This window comes from Erpetoichthys calabaricus, chromosome 4 (assembly GCF_900747795.2).
Source record: "Erpetoichthys calabaricus chromosome 4, fErpCal1.3, whole genome shotgun sequence".
Classification (NCBI taxonomy): domain Eukaryota; kingdom Metazoa; phylum Chordata; class Cladistia; order Polypteriformes; family Polypteridae; genus Erpetoichthys; species Erpetoichthys calabaricus.
Window position 1 is genome coordinate 178,560,691 of NC_041397.2, and position 25,512 is coordinate 178,586,202.

Consider the following 25,512-nt stretch of genomic DNA (forward strand, 5'->3'; position numbering starts at 1 on the left):
TAAGTTCATTTTTCTTAGTATTGAACATCCGCGCGCTTCATTTAGGAACATCATTAGATGTTTTTGCCAAAGAATTACTGCATAACTTTGATAAAGAGAGATGACGAACAAGACCAGCTTTTTACAGACGGGAGTTTTGCTAGAAAAGAAAAAATTCTATTATTATTAGAATCAGTCGGGGCCGCAACGTCTGTGTTTTGGTAGCAGCAGTCACTTCTTACTTGCAGCTACTTCGCGCAGTGTGGCCGGATTTAAAGCATGTAATGAATGGAGGGCTGAGAGCAGCTGGACCGCACACGAGGCTGTACTTTCAAGAACAGCCCATTAATCCACCTGCACGGATGACGTGACTAGTCTCGCAGTTCAGTGGGCACGGTGGGCTTTGACTGGCATCGCAAACCACAGTGGGCTTTGGTGGGCAGAGTGTCAGACCTGTCAATCGACTTGTAAGTCCAAACGCTTTGTTCTGTTATTTGACACTCGTTAGCTTCGGAATCTAGGTTTTGTTTTAAAGAAGTTCTTCTGTTACAGCTGAATATATATATAAGTAAACTTTATAAATATATATATATATATATATATATATATATATATATATATATATATATATATATATATATATATATATATATATATATTTGTCCCCTTCTAAAACAAGACTGTAACATCTGTATAAGGGTATAAGGTTAACGATAATAACACTATTGTTATTTTTCCTTTAACTGGTTTCCGATGACATTTTAAAGACATACTTAATAGCTTAATCCGGAACTTTAATCGGAGCAGAGTGGAAAAACAAGCCTCAGAAAAAAGGAATGGGGAATGTATTATTATTATTATTATTATTATTATTATTATTCATCCGTCCTCCTGTCCATTCATTTTTAAAACACGATTTTCACAGGACATGGCCATGACTACACTTATGGACTAAGATCTAATTTTTGACCGCAAGCCAACCGATCACTGGCAGTTTTACTCTTACCAGTCTAGTTTTGAGTCAGTCACCTTGACTGTAAACCTTGCGGATGTGGAGGGAAAACCACGAAACTCAGAATGAAGGCACCACTACTAAAAGTTGGAGCACTAAAGTACTGTATATTATGTAGATTATATTTGCTGCTACCGTCGTTGCAATTATCCATCCTCTCACGATGCTCGCCCATCCTTTTCTGCTCGCAGTCTCTCCAACTCAGAGTCACGGTGGACTGCAACTTAGTCTTAGAATTAACTTGAGCAAATGGCCTATATAAAAGTACGTCTCCGTTTTAAGTATCGATGTTATATTCTCAGACCCGCTTAACCAGAGCCGGCTAATCTTATGTTACTCTCTCATGGGAAAATGTTTTAGTGCAACTTACAACGTGAAAATGCAAGTGCTTAACTGCATGCGAACACGTACCGTAAAACAATAGCTGTATGAAACGTAGTGAAGCAAAAGCCCTCCGACGGTAAACGTTTAATCTCTAAATAATGAAGAGAACGTTTTCGCACAGCCGGAGGAAACGTGTCTCTCTATATTACTTCTCCGATCACAGGATTTTTTTTCTGTACTTGCCTAATGTGAGGTTTTGGAGTTTAAAGAACTCTTTATGTCTACTTTTTTCTTTTGATTTATATGTGTTATTTTGATATTTTAATACTTAACCATTTAAACATGTACTCTTCTTTATAATGGCACCATTGATAGAATGGTCCCAAGTTATTGAAAAATGTAAGGTAATCAGCAATGAAAGTTTCATAATGTGGCACTCGATACCAATATCTTTCAAGTTATTATAATGTAATCCAGGGGTAGGCAACGTCGGTCCTGGAGTGCCACAGTATGTGCAGGTTTTTGTTCCAACCCAGTTCCTTAACGAGAACTCAATTATTGCTGATGAAGCACATATTGCTTAAGTGACATTTTAATGCTTCATTTTAGTGGTCTCGCTTGTTAAGGTTCTCCAACCTTAATTGCTTATTTCAATCTTAAACTGCTTCATTCAGTGTTTTAATTGCTCCTTATTAGCAATAAGATGTAAAAGACAAAGCAGCCAGCAGTTCTCCAGCTAGCTTTTTTCCAGTTACATCTGTGTGTGTTCATCATGCACGGTTTGATTTAATAAAACACTTAATAGAAAAATGTGACAGACTGAAAATGATCTGTTTTAGGCTTCAAATCATTTGGATGATATCCTTGGAAAGGAAAAAAATCTACGATATAAAAGCCTTACATTGCACAGACTAACAAGCCATGAAATTAAATAAGGTCTGAGATTGGCAATGATTGGTTTCTAATTAAGCAATTGGGTTGAATGAAAACCTGTAGCCACTGCGGCTCACCAGGACCGACATTGCCTACCCCTGTTTTACATCTTATTGCTAATAAGGAGCAATTAAAACACGGAATGCAGCAGTTTAAGATTGAAATAAGCAATTAAGGTTGGAGAACCTTAACAAGCGAGACCACTAAAATGAAGCATTAAAATGTCACTTAAGCAATATGTGCTTCATCAGCAATAATTGAGTTCTCGTTAAGGAACTGGGTTGGAACAAAAACCTGCACATACTGTGGCACTCCAGGACCGACGTTGCCTACCCCTGATGTAATCTGTGGAAAGTCTACTCAAAATATATATACTGTTAATGCACTGTTAGCCACACTATTATCAGCAGTATATACAGAATGAATATTCTTATATGGGGCGGCACGGTGGCGCAGTGGGTAGCGCTGCTGCCTCGCAGTAGGGTGATCTGGGGACCTGGGTTCGATTCCCGGGTCCTCCCTGCGTGGAGTTTGCATGTTCTCCCCGTGTCTGCGTGGGTTTCCTCCGGGGGCTCCGGTTTCCTCCCACAGTCCAAAGACATGCAGGTTAGGTGGATTGGCGATTCTAAATTGGCCCTAGTGTGTGCTTGGTGTGTGGGTGTGGGTGTGTTTGTGTGTGTCCTGCGGTGGGTTGGCACCCTGCCCAGGATTGTTTCCTGCCTTGTGCCCTGTGTTGGCTGGGATTGGTTCCAGCAGACCCCCGTGACCCTGTGTTCGGATTCAGCGGGTTGGAAAATGGATGGATGGATATTCTTATATGACTTAATCCACTTCAGGTTTCTGTCTGGGACAGAGGAGTTTGGGCTGCACCCTAACCTGACAGCACTGATTGCAAATCATTCACACTCAGATTGGTCCAGATGAGAATAACTAAATGGCCTAATCTGAATGTTTTTTGGGAATAATAAGAGGAAAAGTAGAGTACCCAAAGGAAATCCCATACACACATATAGGAAGAATATGCAAACTACATACAGATGGGTGAGCACAAGATTTGAACCCAGAAAGTGGCATCTGCACCATGATGTCATCCTAATATAAATGGTTCTATTGGAAAAATTAAAATCTATCTATCTATCTATCTATCTATCTATCTATCTATCTATCTATCTATCTATCTATCTATCTATCTATCTATCTAGGTCACTCTTGATCTATCTCAATTATTCAGTCAGATATATATTACATAGTGCTGCAAGTACAATAACCAAGTAAACTGCAAGCAAGTTTAATTTCACTTAGTCAAAATACCTCAAATAAAACTGAACAAAATACAACCTACAGGCTATCCTAGCCAGATAATGAGAGACCATTTTGGGCACTCCTTTAACAATGGATCCTTATATTTATCTCCTGAAGTTGACAAACAACAATCATTTTTACGTGGTTGCCTAACTTTTAATAAAATAATAAAAGAAATAATTTAAATGCTCATAGTAATACAAATATTAAGGTAAACACAGAGGAAGTTTTTTTAAGTTTAATTTAATGTATTTAAAATTTTAAATGGTGTGCATGAAAATAATATTGCTGGGAAAAAAGATATTTAGAACAAAGCATGTTTATAAAAACTGTGGCTCTAGTTCAAATACAAATTAATTATTTAAACTTCACTTTATATAGTATCAGTGACAAAGCTCAAAAGCTACTTTATAAATCACATTGCAACACAAATTAAAGCAATGAGACAAAGTGTAATACAAGACACATGCGTGCATGATAAAGGACATAAATGTAACACGCTAAGAAGAGTGTACTTAAGTATAAAATAAGATAATAATACTGTATATAACACTAGATTAACAATATGATGGATACAAAGAGCTGTCTTTGTTACCTAAGACATAAACCTGCATGCGACTTGAGAGACAGAGAGAGCAGCACAATCAGGTGTATCCTGTTATATAAAGTCCATTTGAGGTCTTCAAGCATTTCAGGTGGTACTGTTTTCAAACGGGTGGAACGGTGGTGCAGTGGTAGTGCTATTGCCTTGCAGAAAGGAGACTAGGGTTTGCCTTCCAGGTCCTCCCTACATGGAGTTTGCATGTTCTTCCCAAGTCCACTTGGGTTTCCTCCCACAGTGCAAAGACATGCGGGTTAGCGGGATTGGCGACACTAAATTGGCCCCAGTGTGTGGTTGTGTGTGTGTATTCGCCCTGCAATGGATTGGTGCCCTGTCCAGGGTTTGTTCCTACTTTATGTCCTAAGCTAGCTGGGATAGGCTCCAGCAGGCCCCTGTGATCCTGTTTAGGACTAAGCAGGTTAGAAAATGACTGACTTTACTCAAAAGGCAGCGGCAATGCCACAGAGAACCAGCCTAGAGGTAAATTCAGCACAAGCAATAAGGTAGAGGCCATTCAAAAATAATCAGTGGCAAGGCTATTGGTAAGCTAAGCAGAAAAAATGAAATTCGGAGTTTTAAGTTGGGAAAGAAAGTGCTAAAATAGTTATAACCTGAAGAACAGAACACTAAAAGACTGGCTTCTTTATTACAAGGATAACTTTTATAAGGAGGAACTGCAACAGTCTAAAAGGGCAGATTCAAGTTATGTATGATGACATAAGCAACAATAAAATATACATTTTTTAATTTAAAACTTCAATATGATCTTCTATTGTAACAAGTTCAAGAGGACACAGCACCTGTTATTCATTGCTTTCTAAATAAAGTAAGCCTCCACCTCCTAAAATGCAAAATAATGAAATAAAAAAAAACATCTACATTACGAAGACAGACATGAATTACAATATCAGTATATACCAGTACCAAAGGGCTATCTAAGTTTTCTCACATATTTTTTCAAGGCCATTAATCTGCTGTCTGCCATACTTCCTTAATTGCCGTCTGCACTGTGTTACAGGAAAAGAAGGGAAACAACAAGTTTCTAGGCATACCACTGCTTGATCTATTTCTCTTCCTGACAGGAAAGTTTTCACTATAGCCAGTGGGAAATATGTCTGTTTAGTGCAGATTAGTGCAGATCATGACACAGCTCTCTGTTATCTATAGATATTCTTATTTATACAATATTGATATTAACACATACTAGTTGGTCTTTCAGAAGTATAACAGGACACTCAGATATCATTAGATATTCCTAATTCTACAACACAGTTGTATATGTGATATCTGGTTTGTCAGAAAAATAATAAGACACAAAGCCAATTCATACAATTACACTAATTTGTCTTGTTTTGAGAACTTTTAATGGTTCTGCCTTGCTCATAGTGCATAATTATAGTTACGTATATTTATAGACTTGTTTTTTTTTTTTTGTTTGTTTGTTTTTTTTTTTTAATGAGATATTTGCATATGTACCTAGTAAAACATACATTGGCATAATGACCTTGCTGGATGTGACTTAATTTCAGCAAGTCAAACCTTCCTGTTATTCCATCCTGTCATGGTTGTGTTGAGTAGTTGTGCCAACAGGTCTGGATAGACTCATTTTCAACAGCCTTCTTGCACTTAGTGAACTTTCAAATCTGCCGGGACAATGCATTTTGGGGTTTGTGTAACCAGTTGCAAAAAGGTGTTAAGTAAGGTATTTTTTACTAATTTTATAGATGCTAATATCTGGGTTTGTGTAGTCCGAGCTTTGATTGTTGGTTCAATCAAGAGATTGACTAGGCCAGCACAAAACATTCTCCTGTTTATACTCAATGGCCTCTTGACGTCTGACAGTCAATATGCAGGTACTAAACCTACAATTTATTATTACAAGGCTGTCTTTGCCCAAAAAGAGTCCAGCTGCAGACCTCTGTAACTCCACTCCATGGATGAACTAATCAAATTGCACAAATCTACACCACAAGACAAAGATGTTACACTCAAAAAATTTGCTGTCAAAATAAAAGGTGGCACTTCTAATATACATTGCCTCCATGAAAGAAACATCATTCCCAAATAGCTGTCAAAATAAAACAGATCCCTTTACACTGTTACTAGACTTAAACTATATCCAAACAAAAATATATTCTACTGTGCCATTATTTTTAAAAAAATATTGTATTAATACTACAATCAAAATAAAGAACCATAACTAGGGAGTAATGAAAAATGAAAATAGAACAAACAAAATAATCTCCATTTTTAGGCTTAAATTATGTCATGATAAAGATATTTTTGACTGTGTCATTATTTTGTAAATTACTTTACTAATGTTATGATCAAAAATAAATTACTACACCTAAACTACACACTTTAAACACGTTTCACAGTTTAAACACATTTGACCTGTTTAATAATTCTTTTGTCATTAAATGTAAGATTATAAGTGCAATATTTTGCAACTACAAAAGCAGATTTCTTTAAGCGGTTCACCTTTAAAGACAGAAAATAAACATTTAAGATATAACTTCTAATAAAAATGATGCCACAGAGATACATTTTTAAAATAAATTAAGAACAGATTGCAGTTGAAGTGCTCAAATTTCATTTCAATGCTTTTGATATTTTTTACAGGATACCTTTTTGCAAGATAAAACCTGTGAATTAATTTAAGTCAGACTTGTCTTACTTTGACTTAAAAATATTTGCTGGTAAAGATCAAACTTTTTTCCATTCTACATTTTTGACAAAAGTGCTCCAAGAAGATGTTAAATAAGGTATACAGTAGTCAGTAAATAATACTGATAGAAGGCTCTAAACGTTTTAAAATATTTCTGGAAGGACTTAACTGCTTCATCATGTCAAACTAATAAAGGGTTTAAGGGCAAATATGCCTGCAAATGCATCTCAAAGAATAAGAGTAAACTGTTTAAGAGATAATGGAATCTTATGAACTGGTACCATTTTAGAGTCGTTAATTGTTATTTTTATACTAATTATATATATAATTAAAACACCTCAAATAAAACTAAACAAAATACAACCTACAGGCTATCCAAGCCAGAAAATGAGAGACCATTTTGTGTACTCATTTAACAGTGGATCCTTATATTTATCTCCTGAAGTTGACAAACAACAATCTTTTTATGTGGTTGCCTAACTTTTAATAAAATAATAAAAGAAATAATTTAAATGCTCAAAGTAATGCAAATACTAAGGTAAACACAAAAGAAGTTTTTTTAAGTTTAATTTCATGTACAGTATTTACATTTTTAAATGGTGTGCCCAAAAATATTATTGCTGGGAAAAAGGATATTTAGAACAATGCATGTTTATAAAAAATGTGGCTGTAGTTCAAATACAATTCAATTATTTAAACTTCACTTAATATAGTATCAGTCAAAAGCTCAAAAGCTACTTTATAAATCACATATTTTTTACAAGATACCTTTTTGCAAGATAAAACCTGTGAATTAATTAATTTAAGTCAGACTTGTCTTACTTCATGACTTAAAAAATATTTGCTGGTAAAGATCAAACTTTTTTCCATTCTACATTTTTGACAAAAATGCTCCAAGAAGATGTTAAATAAGGTATAGTCAGTAAATAATACTGATAAAAGGCTCTAAACGTTTTAAAATATTTTTGTAAGGGCTTAACTGCTGCATCATGTAAAACTAATAAAGGGTTTAAGGGCAAATATGCCTACAAATGTATCTCAAAGAATAGCAGAAAACTGTGTAGGAGATAATGGAATCTTATGAACTGGTACAATTTCAGAGTCATTAATTGTTATTTTTATATTAATTAGCATGGAACAAGATTCATATTTATTTTGAAGTGTTATTGTCATATGAAATGGTAGTTCTCAAGTCATTTACCAGTTTTTTGATTGTAACATGAGCAGAATGGTGATACAGTGGTCAGTGATCTGTGTTCAGTTCTGATGCCTTGTTGCTGTCAGTGTAGAGTTTGTGTGGTCTCCCTGTGATTGTGGGAGTTATGCTCTGGTTTTCCTCTGACATCCCCAAGGATGTGCAGGTTAAGTTAATCAGCCTCTGTGTCAGTTTGGGTGAGAATGTGACTGGGCCCTGTCTCAGTCTGGCATCCTGCCCTGCTCAGGTATTGTTCCTTACTTGCACACAGTGCTGCTTGGAAGAGGCTGTAGCCCTTATGATCCTGAACTCGATGAATATGTTTGACAATATGCGCATGTAGTAAATATATTGAAAATATGAGAAAACTCTGTATTTAACAGGTAGTAGTTGACATTTACTTATATTCATGTGCAAGGGGGATGCCTAGAATAACCATTCAATAAAATTGAGTGCTTTTTGGATGAAAAGCATGGTGGCATTTGCCTTTGAGTGGTGATTATATATTAATCAGCAAAACAGTTTTGTAATTACAATAAGTAATACATTTAGTGAGAAATGATTCACCAGCAAGTAGAAATAAGTATGTGGAATCTGGGCATACTGATCTAATTGTGCAATTAGCTGAAATATTGGAGATGTGTCCTGTTAAGCACTACTCCCATATCAGGCAAAAACTATGAATGTCAGGAAATGTGGGTCACTTCAGTTTCCTTTTAATGTCACTTTTGAATTTTTGCTAAAATCTTCCCAACTTATCTAATAAGTTATCTAACACATCTAATAAATCACTATTAATATAACTTCATTCTTAATGCCAACTGTTAGCTCAGTTCTACTATTTCTAGCATGCAGACTGTTTAGTAATCATGTTTTGAAAGGGCATGATGGGGTTTTTGCACATTTCATTAATAATTACTCATCCATCTTTCTATCCTCAGAAACATCTCTTTTTTATTAGCTTGCTCTACAAAAAGATTATTTAATGAAAACATGAGTGCCTCCTATATTTTTGAAGTATAATGCTGTGTGCACATTTTAAATAAATATTTGTAGGCGTACAACTAGAGGGGTCTGCTACACTGACCTGATATTTGTCACACATGGTACAGTATGAATGTTTGTTCCTAAAATATCAGATTCATGTTTTTCTAAGACATCTGAATTAAAAAAAAAAAGACAAAGCCATGAAAAAATATTTTTTGCAGTCTGTGTTTTATATTTCATAGCAAATTTTTCTTTATCTTCTAGTGGGGGAAAAATAAAACCATGAGTCCAGTCTGTTCATACACATATTCAGTAAAACAAGTGTGTCATGAAAAATGAGAAAATACAGTAATATTTATACCCATATTACATGCACTAACAAACATCCCTAAAATAATTTGCAGTGGTGCAAAAGAATATATTACAACACTAAATTGCAATATCAATGTTAAAATATTTTTGTAAAATGTTAAAACTAATACTCAGACATTTACTGTCTTCATATTTTACTCTTAAATGTGTTACCTGGAGAAAAATCCAATGACTTGACTTCATAGTCAGCCAGTGTGTGGCTACGGCAATGCACAGTTAGCTTGGTTAAATATTGAATATAGTATATTTTAATGTTTTTTAAATATTGTACATTTGGACAACAAAAGAAATATTGTTTATTTCTATGTGAATATAGTTTCTGTTTTTGACATAAAACACTGGCTCCACATTCTTAAAAGTAAAGGTGTCAGAGTGGTTCTTCAGACCGATGCCGTAGGAGAACCATTCTTGGTTCCCAAAAGACCCATCCACATAAAAGTTCCAGGAAGAATCTTTATTTACTTAGATACATAATAGGCTCCATACAGTGAATAACCATGGATAGTAACAGATCTGTGAAGTCATGATTTCAAAAGGACTCTTGCTGCTTACAATAACAAGTTCAAGTTTTCTTAATCTGTTGGTGTTCTGCTAGGTACTCAATTATACATTGAAGATTTCAGTTTTTTTTTCTTTTCTACGTATTAAGAAGTTTTTCAAAGTACAAAGAATCAGCCTCATATGCAAAGAATCTGTCTCACAATGAAATGGTACTTTGTCAAGCAGTAGATCTAAGATGGACCATACAACCCAGTAAAGAACCATTATTTTTAATTGTGCATTTCTCCTTCAAGCACTGGTCTGTAAAAAAAATTCGTAGACCCTAAAATACAGGTAACCAATGACTCAGTTATACATTTATATTTCAGCAGTATATAACAGCCATATTGTACCCCTCCACTTGCAGTACAGGGTTATATAACCAGTACAATGAAACCCTTGTGATCTCCAGGCCTACATTAAATCAAGAAAAAGTATTTCTTGAGATTGTCGTCTCATAACCTATGAAAAATGAAGACACTATGAAGGTAAACACTTAATATATTAACAAAAAATACAGTTTCTGAACTTCAGTAATTGAATCCATAACAATAAGTGGCTAAAACAGAAAACAAAGTTTATGAGGTACTGTTTTTCCTTTCTATGTTACATTATTATGAAAGCAGTCTTATCATATACACACTTTGGTGTACAATTCATTATACGTTTTTGCATGTTATCAAACTTTCTAAAAGTACATGCACTCACACATGCACTTATTCCTTATGTAAATCAGTCTAGAAGAATAAAAAAAAACCAATCAGAATTACATTACTGAACACATTTACAGAACTGTATGACATGTTTTTATTAATGTATCACCTTATAGGGAAGCTACCCATGCTGTTTGATTGGAGCCACAATGGTGGGAAATAGAAATCCATTCCTAGTACATTCTTGACCAGTTCAGCAAAAAGTTCACAAACTGCATCCTCAAATATAAAGGTTATTTTTAAAGTCCTTATTAAAATGAAAACAATCACATTTTAATATATACTGTACTCAGTAATATAATGTATAAACCCTGAGTCTACACAAGATTAAAACCATTGTTAGTGAGTGTTAACTTGGTTATAAATGTTTAGAAATGTATATAAATGGTTATAAATATATATATATATATATATATATATATATATATATATATATATATATATATATATATATATATATATATATATATATATATATATATACAATATGTATATATATTGTAAGAAGGACGCTATATAAGGGGCCACATGTAAAATTGCACGGGCAATACACAGTCTCAAGCACAGTACAGTAAATCACCACAAAGTCAACACACTCTTCTTCTTTTACCTCCACTCCTCCCTAGCAACCTAGACCACTTACTCCCGATTCTGGCCGCTGAGTGGTGGTCGTTGGCTCCTTTTATAGTTCACCTGGAAGTGCTCCAGGTGCTTGATCACCGAGTTCCGGCTGCACTTTCGGGTGTGATGAATATGCTGCCCACATGGGCTCAGGAGTCCCAAACACAGCACCCCCTGGTGGTGTCTGCGGGAACCAAAAGGGCTGAACCCAACTCCAATTCCCATGGAGCCCTGTGGGAAACCGAGGCATCGCTCCAACCCAGGGGGGTGGCCATCTAGCGTCCAGGGGAAGGTATTGCACTGTCCAGGGCTGCTCCCCCTGGATAAAGTGTGCAGGATCGTCCCAACCTGGCATGGACCCTGGCCACCTGCCACAATATATATATACTGTATATATCTCAAGTGAGCTGTAAATAGTAAAGCACAAAGCAGAAGTGAAATTATTTTGAAGAGGGTTACTTGTTTGGCTAAATTATGTTTAGTTTTATAGCAGTTAAGTTAGACAATCTATATAAATTAACATTATGACAATATTTAGTTGTCCTTTCATTACAATCATATCTTGAAATGTGGCTGTCTAGAACTGATTTTGTATATGCATTTTTTCTTTTGTTTTATTTATTTATTAATTTTATTGTAATCATTCCATACAAATAGAACAATTTATAACAAAAAAAAAATTGAAGACAAATCAAACCCCACCCCTGAGAAGGAGAGCTTAGCCAAAGGAGAATTGCTTAGGGCTTTTTAATAAGGCAACAATAAACAAAAGAAAGGGAGAAATATATAAAGGAAAATAAAAAATGGAGAAGGGAATTAAATGCGGTAATAGTTATTTCTCTTATTCTAAAATATTATTGATTAGATCCTGCCAGGTTTTGAAAAAATTCTGTACAGATCCCCTAACTGAGAATTTGATTTTTTCCAATGTCAAATAATATAAAACATCAGTTTCCCACTGACTTATCAGAGGAGAGTTAGGATTCTTCCAATTTAACAAAATAAGTCTGCATGCCAAAAGTGTAGTGAATACAATCACCGTTTGCTTGTCCTTCTCCACTTCAAGTCCATCTGGAAGAACACCGAACACAGCTGTTAATGGGTTAGGAGGGATTGTGACCCCAAGGCTGTCTGAAAGGCATTTAAAAATTTTGGTCAAAAATGATGTTAGTTTGGTGCAGGCCCAAAACATGTGACCCAGTGAGGCAGGAGCTTGGTTGCAGCGTTCGCAGGTTGGATCTTGCCCTGGAAACATTTTGGACAGTTTTAAGCGAGACAGATGAGCTCGATATATAATTTTTAGTTGAATAAGTCTATGCTTTGCGCATATGGAGCTCGAAGGAATTCTCTGCTTTGCTATCTTCCACTCCTTTTCTGATATATTGATTAAGAGATCTTCTTCCCAATGTCCTCTTGGGTCTTTAAAAGGTAGGGACTCTAATAAGATTTTATATAATGCGGAAATGGTGTTTAATTCCTCGAAACTGAGCAGTATTTTTTCCAGCATGGTGGAGGGTACGAGGTGAGAAAAATCGGGCAATTTCAGTTTAACAAAATTTCTAATTTGAAGATAGTGAAAGAAATGTGTAGCTGGGAGGTTGAATTTGGAACGTAATTGTTCAAAAGATGCAAATATGTTGTCTATATAAAGATCTCTGAGCATTTTAACCCCAAAACTTTTCCAGGTATTAAAAACTGGATATGTTTGTGATGGTTGAAAGAGGTGGTTCTCTTGCAGAGGTGCCACGGATAAAAGATTTTCCATCTTAAAATGCTTTCTAAGTTGGTTCCATATTCTGAGTGAGTAAAGCACAATTGGGTTATTAGTATATTTGCGATAACTTGCATTTATTGGAGGAGAAAAAATATTTTTTCTCCTCCTGTCCTATGTGCTTTTCTGTGCATGAAGTGTTGTTTTTCATTAAGTCCAAATTATGTTACATAAACCCGTAGCTTCCATATGGTTGGAGTTTCTGTTGTCTAAATAATGTGACATGAAGATCTAATCTGATTGGATGCAGCTGCAGTCTTTTTTTTGTGACGTCAGTTAGCATAAAGAAGAGAAGACAGTCTTCTCTTTAAGGGAGTTCAGTCTCTCTGGAGTGATGCATATCTAGCATATTAAAATTTTAAATACTTTGAACATGAAGCTGCTTGAGATTGCTTTCCTAGTTTTACTTATTACATTCCTTAGTTACTCACTAACAATGTTAACAGTTTTCTACAGTGCCATTTATCCACTTAATCTCTGTTTTCCTTCTTTAAGAGAAGGAAAGCAAAAATATAGCTTACCTAGACAAAATAATGTGGACAGAAATTTCAAAGCACAGCAACATGATGAGTGTCCACATTAAACCCTGAGTTCAAATGAATTAATTTAAAAAGAATCACAATTTTTTTTTTTTAAACAAATGTGCCAAAAGGCATGAGCTCCGAAGTCCCATGCCTGTGGCCCAGATGCAACCTATTCTTCAGCCTGGAAGTACTTCTGTTCTTCCGTCCCCGTGACTTAGGAGTACTTCAGGGCTATATGGGAAATGAAAATCCTTGCGTCTCCCTGCAGCGTCACACGCCGGCACCCACGGTACCCAGCAAGGCTGTGAAGCCAAACTCCATCGCCCATGATGCCCTGCGGGAATCCAGGGCACCTCTAAGCAGCAAGGACCTTACAAAGACCAGCAGGTTCCTGTGTCGGCGGGAACCTGGGCAAATATGGTGGAAATGCAAACACTTCTCATGACAGTGTCAAGGTCCCCCTTGAACTCTGTCACCACAGTCTCATAACAAATACACACAGACATGGCATGTACAGTTTGAAAGTTTCAAGATCCCCAAAAACCATAATTTTCCTTGGTTTGACCCACACTGATGGATCTAAAATCTATCTCAGTAGATACGGGTCACATTTGACCCAGAACAGCCTCTATATACAAAAATGTATAGCACCTGTACAACAGTATAACATTTTAAAATATTTTAATTTTTTGTGTATTTTGGGTCACTTTAGGAAAATTCATCAAATTTCAGACTAAAGGAAAGATATTAAAGGTATTTTTATTGCTGTCAAATATTAAAATGGGTCAAATTTGACCCAAAAATTATGTAAATGGTAAACACGCAGAACTGAGACAAAAAAAGGTCATATGGGTCACTTTTGACATTGTTTTCATATACAGTATTTATTGAATTGATGCTGATAAATTGGGCACATTAAAACTGTGGAGTTTGCAGCTAGTACAGCCTTAATCCACTCACCAAGCAGTGTGGACTTCTACTGTTGTCTGCACACTATTAGCAGTCGAATTTCCAATGTCTACTGCATACAGAGAACCAATGGCTACCATACCCGCTTCCTTGAGATTTTTGCAGTTTTAAATTACCAACTTTGGAAATATTTTTTTTCTTATTAACAAAGTTTTTTTTTGGTAAAGTCAATATGAATCATACCAGAGCAAAAGAGTTTAGTTAAGCCTGGGTGAATAATAATAAATAATAATTCTGCTGCTCAAGAACCCAAAATAAGATGCACTGTATTTGAATGAGTTAAATAAATTAATGGATATTTCTGCAGAAATATTTTTAGTAATTTTTTAAACTAAATATGTACATAATGTTCAATAAGGTTTACAAAACACAATTATTGATTTCTGGCTTTTTTATCAATAACTTCACTAGAGTGGGGATTTTATTTCTTTGCTTATCTCCAATATGCTTGACATGCCCCCTTGGGCGTAGCAGAGTGAGCTAAACCAGAAATAACAACATAGGCAGATAAGAGAAAGGGCAGTCAAGAACATTAAAAAAACGAAACTGAAGCTTTACAGTTGATAGCCTGAAAATAAACAGCAGAAAATTAGTTTATAAGTGCCTAAAGTAAAAATAATTATTGTTAGAACTTCTGTAATAGATGATGTTTGTTTATGCGCTGCATCTTGTTTTTCACAGTTCATTTGTTACTAATTCTTATTTTAGAGAATAGCATGGAGGTACAGTGATTAGCACTGCAACCCCACAGCTTTAAGAACCCAGACTCTTTTCCCAACCTTGTCATTGTCTGTTTAGTTTAAGTGCTCTCCTCGAGTTTCAGTGACTTTTCCCTGTGCATTCTGATTTCATCTTATATTCAAAAGATGTTTTTTAGGGTAATAAATTGTCCCATTAATACTTTGAGTATACAGTATATGTGAGTGCACCATATAGCAGCAGACCATACACGGCTGGTTCCTGATTAAGAACTTTAAGACAGTTTTGATGAGTGGAAGTCATTCAGCCCAATGCTAACTATCAAGATTCATACAGTTTTCTCAAATTATTATTCAATCAAGTTCTGAGAGTCCCCGAAGTGGTAAAGTCTAACACACTATGTGGTATCTTACTCCATATATCTATGGCTCCCTGTGTGAAATGAAACTTTTAAAAGTTTGTGTGAAATTTACATCTAAACAGCTTCCATCTCTACCCCTGAGTTTTTATTGAAGAAATAACAGCTGGAATCAACCTTACTACTGTATTTCCCTTTAGATTTTGAAAACTTCTATCATCTAAAACTTCACGCTTTAAATTCTGTTAAACTAAAAAGACTCAGCTCCTTTAGTCTCGCTCTCCATACCTCATAGTCCTGGACTCAGTCTAGTATGCTGGACTTTCTATCACACCATTGTTTGTAATATGGAGCCAGAAACAGCACAGAGTGCTCCAGAGTGCTTCACTTGATTTGTACTCAACACATCATGTATCTGACCTAACTTCATATTATACTTCTTATTTGCTTCTGTACATCCTTTGATTTGTACTCAAGCTGTAGTGGACACAGACTAGTCCATTACAGTTACTAAGTTCTTCTAATATCTTCTTTATTTCTGATTCCTCATTTTGTACATAACATTTTCACTTTGTAAATATATTACTTTACATTTATTTAGATTAAATTTCACCAGTCATATATTTGCAGAAGTATGAATTCTGTTAATTTCCATCAGTAAAAATTCTGCTAACTCTAAGGTATTTATTATTCTCCCTAGTTTAGTGTAATTAGCTAACTTAACCAGCTTTTTAGTTGCATTACTATCTGGATTATTAATATAAATTAAAAAGAGCAGTGGCCCAGCATTTAACTGTGAGAGATACCTCTTTTAACAATGCCTCATTTAGTAAAGGTTCCTCTCACCATACCCATTTTCTTTCTGTGCCAATTTTGCAGCTGTTTACACAGTCTCTCATCTGGTTCCTTATCAAAAACCTTTTGAAAATCATAATAAATAACATAATAAATTAAATATTCTCATGTTTGAATAAATGCATTCGTTGCTTCATCATAGAATTTGAGCATATTAGCAAAACAGAAACTCCTCTGTCTAATACAGTCATGACTGTTCAGTAATATGTCTGAACTTGACACATGTTGTTTAATCACCCACCTTAATATAATGACAAATGTCTATGTATCTGCGTGTCTCTCCAGTTGTTTTTTCTCTGTCATCCAAGAGATGGCACATCACAAACGTTAACACTGCTTTTACAATTCCCATACCAAATGGTATGTAACAGATATATATGCATTGCATCTGTCATTGCAACAGATGGCGGGCCTACATTGATTACTTAGATTTCAACCTTCCTTAGATGGGTCACACCGCTAGTTTCTTTAATAATTGCTTTCATTAATTTACTTGTGATTCATATTAAGCTTATAGTTTACTTGGATCTACTTCGTCACCATTTTTATTTTAATTGGTAACATTTGTTAGATTCCAGTCTTCAGGAATTTCAGTGTCTGCAGCAATTTCTGAGAAGCTTGCAGTGCTACCTGTTTAAGATGTGTTGAAATCGAATCATTATAGACCTTAGCATTGCATAAGACTGTTTTATGACATTTGGTATGGGGTTCACAAAAGCATTGTTAAATGTTCATGATGCACCATCTATTGAAATGACAAATGTAATACATTTTATTACTAAAAACGTTTCTGATGCCCATCTTTTAGAAAAAAAGAGACACAGCGATCAGACGAAACACATAGACAGACACACAGACACTAATCCTTTTATTAAGGTGTATATGTGTTAAAGGTTTATATATGAAATCTGACTAAACTGAGATGAAACTTTTCTTGTCCTGAGAATTTGTTTCACTTTACCTTTTTTAAACTTAGTATTAATTCTTAGTCTGCTTTTTGAAAATGATTGTGTTATGAGATGTTCACTTTGAGTGTTTATTTCTCTAAAACATTTTTTCTATTCATATGTATATGTGAGAAAATGGGATTCTTTATATTGGGTACATTTCTGTGCAGTTACCTTTGCAGTATATATTGATTATTTAAATCATGGTACCACAACACTATATTGTTTTGCATATGAGTGCTGCCATGTTATCAATCCCATTACTGGTACGGTGCTTCTGGTTGCCAATGTGGCAAAAATGGTTTTGGAAGGTGCAGTATTTTACATCATCAATGCAGCCTCTTAAATGCCAGTGCAACTATTCATTCATATCCATCATTTGGATAGAATGCTCAGATTTATGCAGTGTGAATTTCTTTCTCAAATTTCTGGTTTCTGGAATTTTGGTTTTCCCTCTGACTTTGATTTCTGATTAGCAATTAGGCTTTGGTTCAAAAGGTTTCCTCTTCATGGTTTCAACTTGTTTTGGACTTTTCACTACATTTCATCTCCTAGTCCTCTTCCAGTCTTCGTCCAGAATAAGTACCTCAGAATCAGTACCTCCTGAACTGTCCATATTAGAACCTTATTGACTTCTTCACATGTGAAATCTTTAGAAAAATACAGTTAGTCCCAAAAGTATTTGGACAGTGACACAATTATCATATTTTTGGCTCTGTACACCACTGCAATAGGTTTGAAATGAAGTAATCATTACATGATCAATGTGTAGTCTTTCGGCATTAATTCAAAGGGTTTAAGAGAAATACAGTATGAGCTACTTAGGAGTGACATCCAATTTTAAATATGGTCCTCCTATTTTCAGTGATTCATAAGTATTTCGACAATTGACTAGCAAACTGTTCCATAGCCAGGTGTGAGTAGGTCCCTGTTTTGTCTTGGTAGAGTAATGTATTGCTCTACTTTCCCCTATTGTATTATTAATATGTAGCCTTTGTTAGAATGCCTAATCTCACAGACTTAGCACTGTGTATAAGGTATTATAGTATATAACTTATCCCCACCTTCCCTTCTGTATCTATAACCTCAGGCAATTAGTTGTAGTAAAAAGAAAAGCAGGAGTTAAGTTATACATAAAATAATGTATTATTGATAATATGTTACCGTAACCTGGCTTTCTTGCGGGGGTTGAAAGATTTTAGCAGAGAAACACTCGCCAAACTGGTTTAAGGCACATCCCCCAAATCCTGTTGTAAAATTCAAAGAGACCCATTCCTTGGGTTGTAAACATGAATGCTTCTCACTAATATTTCATTGCTTTGCCTAAATTACAAATAAAGACATACAAAATATTTATCAAGTTATATGCAAAATCTCACATCACAACAGTCCCTCATTTTTCTATTAAATATTAAGCAGGTAGAGGCCTAAAAAGTTGTCCAATTAATTAAAAACAGGCCATCATTAGGCAGAGAAAACAAAACAAACCCATCCGAGAGATAGCAGAAACACCAGGAGTGGTCAAATCAACCATTTGGTATATTCTTAAAGAGAAGTAATTCACTGATGAGGTCAGCAACACCAGAAGGCCTGGACAACCATGGAAGGGAACTGTGCTGGATGATCACAAAATTCTTTCCTTCGTGAAGAAAAAACAATTCACGACATTCAGCCAAACCAAGAATACTCTCTGATAGGTAGACCTATCATTGCTAAAGTCTACAATTTACTTCACGAAAGTAAATACAGAGGGTTTACTACAAAGTGCAAACCACTGGTGATCCTCAAGCAAAGGAAGGACAGATTAAGACTTTGCCAGAAAGTACTGTTAAAAAAAAACAGTCCAATTTTGGAGCAGTTTTATTTGGACAAGTGAAATTAAGATCAATATGTACCAGAATGATAGATATAGAAGAATATGGAGAAGAGAAGGAATGGTTGAGAAGGGTTGTACATAGAAGGTAATAATAATAAGTGTACATTACTCACATCTCTGAGCTTTAGGTGTTAATGTACTTAATGTTTGGTATCTGAGGATGGGAAACTCTCTTACGGTTAGGTTATGACAAAATAAGATTAAAAATGGAAAAACAGGAGTCTCTCCTGAAATCTGTTCTTTTACAGATATTTTTAGTAGAATATTGCTGTTATGGAAATGATAACTAATAAAAATGAAACCTGCTTAAAAATTAAAATCTAATAAAAATAATACCAGGAAGTCAGGCAGTTTTTTGAAAGATGTGAACAGTAGCAAAGTACATGGCAAATATGTTATATCAAATGTTATGAAAACAGAACTTAATAATTTTCCAAACAGAAAAGTTATCAGAATAAAACATATATATATATACTGTATATTTGAAGAAAAACATAAAATATATAAAAATAAAGAAAGTATCAAATAAAATACACAAAAGTATGTACTGAACAGAAAAGAATGCACTGCGAAAACAGAAAAAAAACATCTGAGAAATTGCTACAATATTACGAGTGGCAAAATCTACAGCTTGGTATATCCTGAGAAAGAAAGCAAATACTGGTGAACTCGGCAACGCAAAAAGACCTGGACGTCCACAGAAGACAACAGTGGTGGATGATTGCAGAATCATTTTCATGGTGAAGAGAAACCCCTTCACAACAGCCAACCAAGTGAACAACACTCTCCAGGGGGTAGGCATATCGATATTCAAGTCTACCATAAAGAGAAGACTGCATGAAAGTAAATAAAGAGGGTGCTGCACTGGAAGGTGCAAGCCACTCATAAACCTCAAGAATAGAAAGGCTAGATTGGACTTTGCTAAAGAACATCTAAAAAAGCCAGCAGAGTTCTGGAAAAACATTCTTTGGACAGATGAAACCAAGATCAACCTCTACCAGAATGATGGCAAGAAAAAAGTATGGAGAAGGCGTGGAACAGCTCATTATCCAAAGCATGCCACATCATCTGTAAAACACGGTGGAGGCAGTGTGATGGCTTGGGCGTGCATGGCTGCCAGTGGCACTGGGACACTAGTGTTTATTGATGATGTGACACGGGACAGAAGCAGCCGAATTAATTCTGAGGTGTTCAGAGACATACTGTCTGCTCAAATCCAGCTAAATGCAGCCAAATTGATTGGGCGGCATTTCATGATACAGATGGACAATGACCCAAAACATACAGCCAAAGCAACCCAGGAGTTTATTAAAGCAAAGAAGTGGAAAATTCTTGAATAGCCAAGTCAGTCACCTGATCTTAACCCAATTGAGCATGCATTTCACTTGTTGAAGACTAAACTTCAGACAGAAAGGCCCACAAACAAACAGCAACTGAAAGCCGGTGCAGTAAAGGCCTGGCAGAGCATTAAAAAGGAGGAAACCCAGCATCTGGTGATGTCCATGAGTTCAAGACTTCAGGCTGTCATTGCCAGCAAAGGCTTTTCAACCAAGTATTAGAAATGAACATTTATTTCCAGTTATTTAATTTGTCCAATGACTTCTGAGCCCCTGAAATGAATGGATTGTGTTAAAAAATGCTTTAGTTGCCTCACATTTTTATGCAATCGTTTTGTTCATCCCACTGAATTAAAGCTGAAAGTCTGCACTTAAACTGCATCTGAGTTGTTTCATTTAAAATTCATTGTGGTAATGTACAGAACCAAAATGAGAAAAAAGTTGTCTCTGTCCAGATATTTATGGACCTAACTGTAAGTAATCATTTTTAAATGGGTGTCAACATTTAATCAAAATATAGGTCACATTGGTAACTATGTTGAAATGAAGCAATACATGCATTAATAGAACTGTGTATAATACTGTAATTAAACAATAGGAAAAATAAGATAAATCTAATAATGACTGTATCTGACACTATAATATGTTTAGGAATAAGAGAAAACCAAGGAGTCACATTTGTTGTGTTCTGTTTCTGTTACTTTTTTGTAGGCTCCCTTTTTTGTTGCAGAGTTCAAGCATGTATCTTTTAAGAATACTAATTATGTTATTGACATTTGCAACATGTTCAACTTCCAAAACGGGTAAGTAGCCTTAATTAATAAGGTTAGTGAAAGCGTAATTACAATACAGTAAAATTTTTAATATAACATGCATCCATATACAATATGATATAGATATGATCATTTGAGTACAATATGCACAAGTGAAAATTGTGCACACATTATGCTGGCCAAAGAATGTTTATTTCAGTGAGGATATGTTGGATGAAAATAAAATTCAGTGTTGCAGAAATCATTACTGCCTGAAGTCATTCCATAGTCATAATGCCAATTGAATTTCTTGCTCTGGCAGTCCCTGCTAACTCAGCACATAACACAATCTCTGATGGAAAATGACAAAAAAAAATTCTTTAGTTTATTGAATGGACAATAACGTTGTTTTGTCACAAGGTCACAAAACAGCTCTGTTGTCCCCTTTCCTGCTGTGCTTCATGCTCTACAACAGAATAAACACCAATAATCTGTTACAACCAAACTACTAAATCAGAATCCTTTGGACCAAACATAAGAGACAAGTTGGTACTGCTTTTCCTCTGGCCTTCCATCTGGCACAGGTCAAAAACAAGTTCTTATCTAGTTGAGCTAATGGCTCAATCTCTTAAGTAGCACATACACTTTTGGCTGTGATTTATCATCTTTTAACTGACTCACACTTTCCCTTGTTATATTAGCAGCTGAAAGATAAATGTTAACTTAAAAGTCACACCACAGACACTATGTCAATAATGCATAGTATGTTGATTGTATAGTGCATGACTGAGAACTACTATTTCAAAATAATTGCTGATCCCATGTAATGATGATTTCATCAAAAACTATTGGTTCTGCACAGATAGGTAGAATACTAGTTTCTATACCATTCTTATGATAATAACAGCTTCCAGTAGAGGTGCTGTTTAAATAGTGTATAGGTTGGAAGAGGCAGGGATTGGGAGATGTCATGGATCCACTGATTACGTAGAATTTTCTTAGCTGATAATGGAAGTGGAGAACATCTGCTGTTCTACACTCAAATCATTACCCTGTGTACCAGATCACATAAGAGGCAGACCAAGCTTGCATGTGTGACAATTGATACAGTATATGTAGTAGATCTTTTCAAATCTCTCCTTAGGTGTTATTCTTGTTTTCATGTGATATAAAGCCACACCACACTGAAAACACACTTCTTTCCATTTGAATAAAGTACTAGCAAGGACTGAATTTAGTAAAAAGCAGTATGCTTGCTGTAATTTCTTAAGGATGATATCCCCTCTTGCAGACTGTGCTATTCTTTTGCAATTTGTTGTCCCTTGTTTTAAATGTTTCACAATAATTAAGTTATATATATAGTTAAACAAACCTCCTATGAAGAAAAACAATTTTGGACGGCGTTTTCCCTTGCCCGGACGTGGGTCACCGGGGCCCCACTCTGGAGCCAGGCCTGGAGGTGGGGCTTGATGGCGAGCGCCTGGTGGCCGGGCCTGCACCCATGGGGCTCGGCTGGGCACAGCCCGAAGAGGCAACGTGGGTCCCCCTTCCCATGGGCTCACCACCTATGGGAGGGGCCAAGGAGGTCGGGTGCAGTGTGAGTTGGGTGGTGGCCGAAGGCGGGGACCTTGGCGGTCCGATCCTCGGCTACAGAAGCTGGCTCTTGGGACGTGGAATGTCACCTCTCTGAAGGGGAAGGAGCCTGAGCTAGTGCGCGAAGTTGAGAGGTTCCGGCTAGATATAGTCAGGCTCACCTCGACGCACAGCTTGGACTCTGGAACCAATCTCCTTGAGAGGGGCTGGACTCTGTACCACTCTGGAGTTGCCCCCGGTGAGAGGCGCCGAGCAGGTGTGGGTATACTTATTGCCCCCCAACTTGGAGCCTGTACATTGGGGTTTACCCCGGTGGACGAGAGGGTAGCCTCCCTTCGCCTTCGGGTGGGGGGACGGGTCCTAACTGTTGTTTGTGCGTATGCACCGAACAGCAGTTCGGAGTACCCACCCTTTTTGGAGACCCTGGAGGGTGTGCTAGAGGGCATACCTTCTGGGGACTCCCTCGTTCTGCTGGGAGACTTCAATGCTCACGTGGGCAATGACAGTGAGACCTGGAAGGGCGTGATTGGTAGGAATGCCCCCCCACCCCGATCTGAACCCGAGCGGTGTTTTGTTATTGGACTTCTGTGCTCGTCACGGATTGTCCATAACGAACACCATGTTCAAGCATAGGGGTGTTCATATGTGCACTTGGCACCAGGACACCCTAGGCCTCAATTCGATGATCGACTTTGTGGTCGTGTCATCGGACTTGCGGCCACATGTCTTGGACACTCGGGTGAAGAGAGGGGCGGAGCTGTCAACTGATCACCTCCTGGTGGTGAGTTGGCTTCGATGGTGGGGGAGGATGCCGGTCAGGCGTGGTAGGCCCAAACGTGTTGTGAGGGTCTGCTGGGAACGTCTGGCAGAGCCCCCTGTCAGAAGTAGCTTCAACTCCCACCTCCGGCAGAACTTCGACTACATCCCGAGGGAGGTGGGGGGCATTGAGTCCGAATGGGCCATGTTCCGTGCCTCTATTGTTGAGGCAGCTGACCGGAGCTGTGGCCGTAAGGTGGTCGGTGCCTGTCGTGGCGGCAATCCCCTAACCCGTTGGTGGACACCGGTGGTGAAGGATGCCGTCAAGCTGAAGAAGGAGTCCTACAGGACCCTTTTGTCCTGTGGGACCCTGGAGGCAGCTGATAGATACCGGCAGGCCAAGCGGAATGCGGCTTTGGTGGTTGCTGAGGCAAAAACTCGGGCGTGGGAGGAGTTTGGGGAGGCCATGGAGAACGACTTTCGGACGGCTTCGAGGAGATTCTGGTCCACCATCCGGCGTCTCGGGAAGGGGAAGCAGTGCAGTGTCAACACTGTATATGGTGGGGATGGTGCGCTGCTGACCTCGACTCGGGACGTTGTGGGTCGGTGGGGGGAGTACTTCGAAGACCTCCTCAATCCCATTAACATGCCTTCCAATGAGGAAGCAGAGCCTGGGGACTCAGAGGTGGGCTCTCCCATGTCTGGGACTGAGGTCACCGAGGTGGTCAAAAAACTCCTTGGTGGCAGGGCCCCGGGGGTGGATGAGATACGCCCGGAGTTCCTCAAGGCTCTGGATGTTGTAGGACTGTCTTGGCTGACACGCCTCTGCAACATCGCATGGACATCAGGGACAGTGTCTCTGGATTGGCAGACCGGGGTGGTGGTCCCCCTCTTTAGGAAAGGGGACTGGAGGGTGTGTTCCAACTACAGAGGGATCACACTCCTCAGCCTCCCTGGAAAAGTCTATTCGGGGGTCCTGGAGAGGAGGGTTCTTCAGATAGTCGAGCCTCGGATTCAGAAGGAACAGTGTGGTTTTCGTCCTGGTCGCGTAACAGTGGACCAACTCTACACCCTTAGCAGGGTCCTGGAGGGTGTATGGGAGTTTGCCCAACCAGTCTACATGTGTTTTGTGGACTTGGAAAAGGCATTCGACCATGTCCCTCAGGGAATCCTGTGGGGGGTGCTCCGAGAGTATGGGGTACCGGACCCCCTGATAAGGGCTGTTCGGTCCCTGTACGATCGGTGTCAGAGCTTGGTCCGCATTGCCGGCAGTAAGTCGAACCCGTTTCCAGTGAGAGTTGGACTCCGCCAGGGCTGCCCTTTGTCACCAATTCTGTTCATAACTTTTATGGACAGAATTTCTAGGCGCAGCCAGGGCGTTGAGGGGGTCCGGTTTGGTGGGCTCAGGATTGGGTCACTGCTTTTTGCAGATGATGTTGTCCTGTTTGCTTCATCAGGCCGTGATCTTCAGCTCTCTCTGGATCGGTTCGCAGCCAAGTGTGAAGCGGCTGGGATGAGAATCAGCACCTCCAAATCCGAGACCATGGTCCTCAGCCGGAAAAGGGTGGAATGCCCTCTCAGGGTTGGTAGCGAGATCCTGCCCCAAGTGGAGGAGTTCAAGTATCTCGGGGTCTCGTTCACGAGTGAGGGAAGAATGGAGCGTGAGATCGACAGGCGGATCGGTGCGGCATCCGCAGTAATGCGGGCTCTGCATCGGTCTGTCGTGGTGAAAAAGGGGCTGAGCCGCAAGGCGAAGCTCTCAATTTACCAGTCGATCTATGTTCCTACCCTCACCTATGGTCATGAGCTATGGGTAGTGACCGAAAGA

The 25,512-nt window shown here is 37.7% G+C and overlaps 1 protein-coding gene across 1 annotated transcript in view; it reads left to right on the top strand.

Moving 5' to 3' along the window:
• Positions 1–365: 365 nt before the first annotated feature.
• Positions 366–25,512, top strand: part of LOC114650394 (interleukin-5 receptor subunit alpha-like) — a 43,980-nt gene continuing 18,833 nt past the window's right edge. The window contains exons 1-2 of the mRNA XM_028799987.2: positions 366–446; positions 21,295–21,386. Coding sequence (XP_028655820.2) covers positions 21,323–21,386 — 64 coding nt within the window. The 5' untranslated portion in view covers positions 366–446; positions 21,295–21,322. The remainder of the gene's footprint in view (positions 447–21,294; positions 21,387–25,512) is intronic.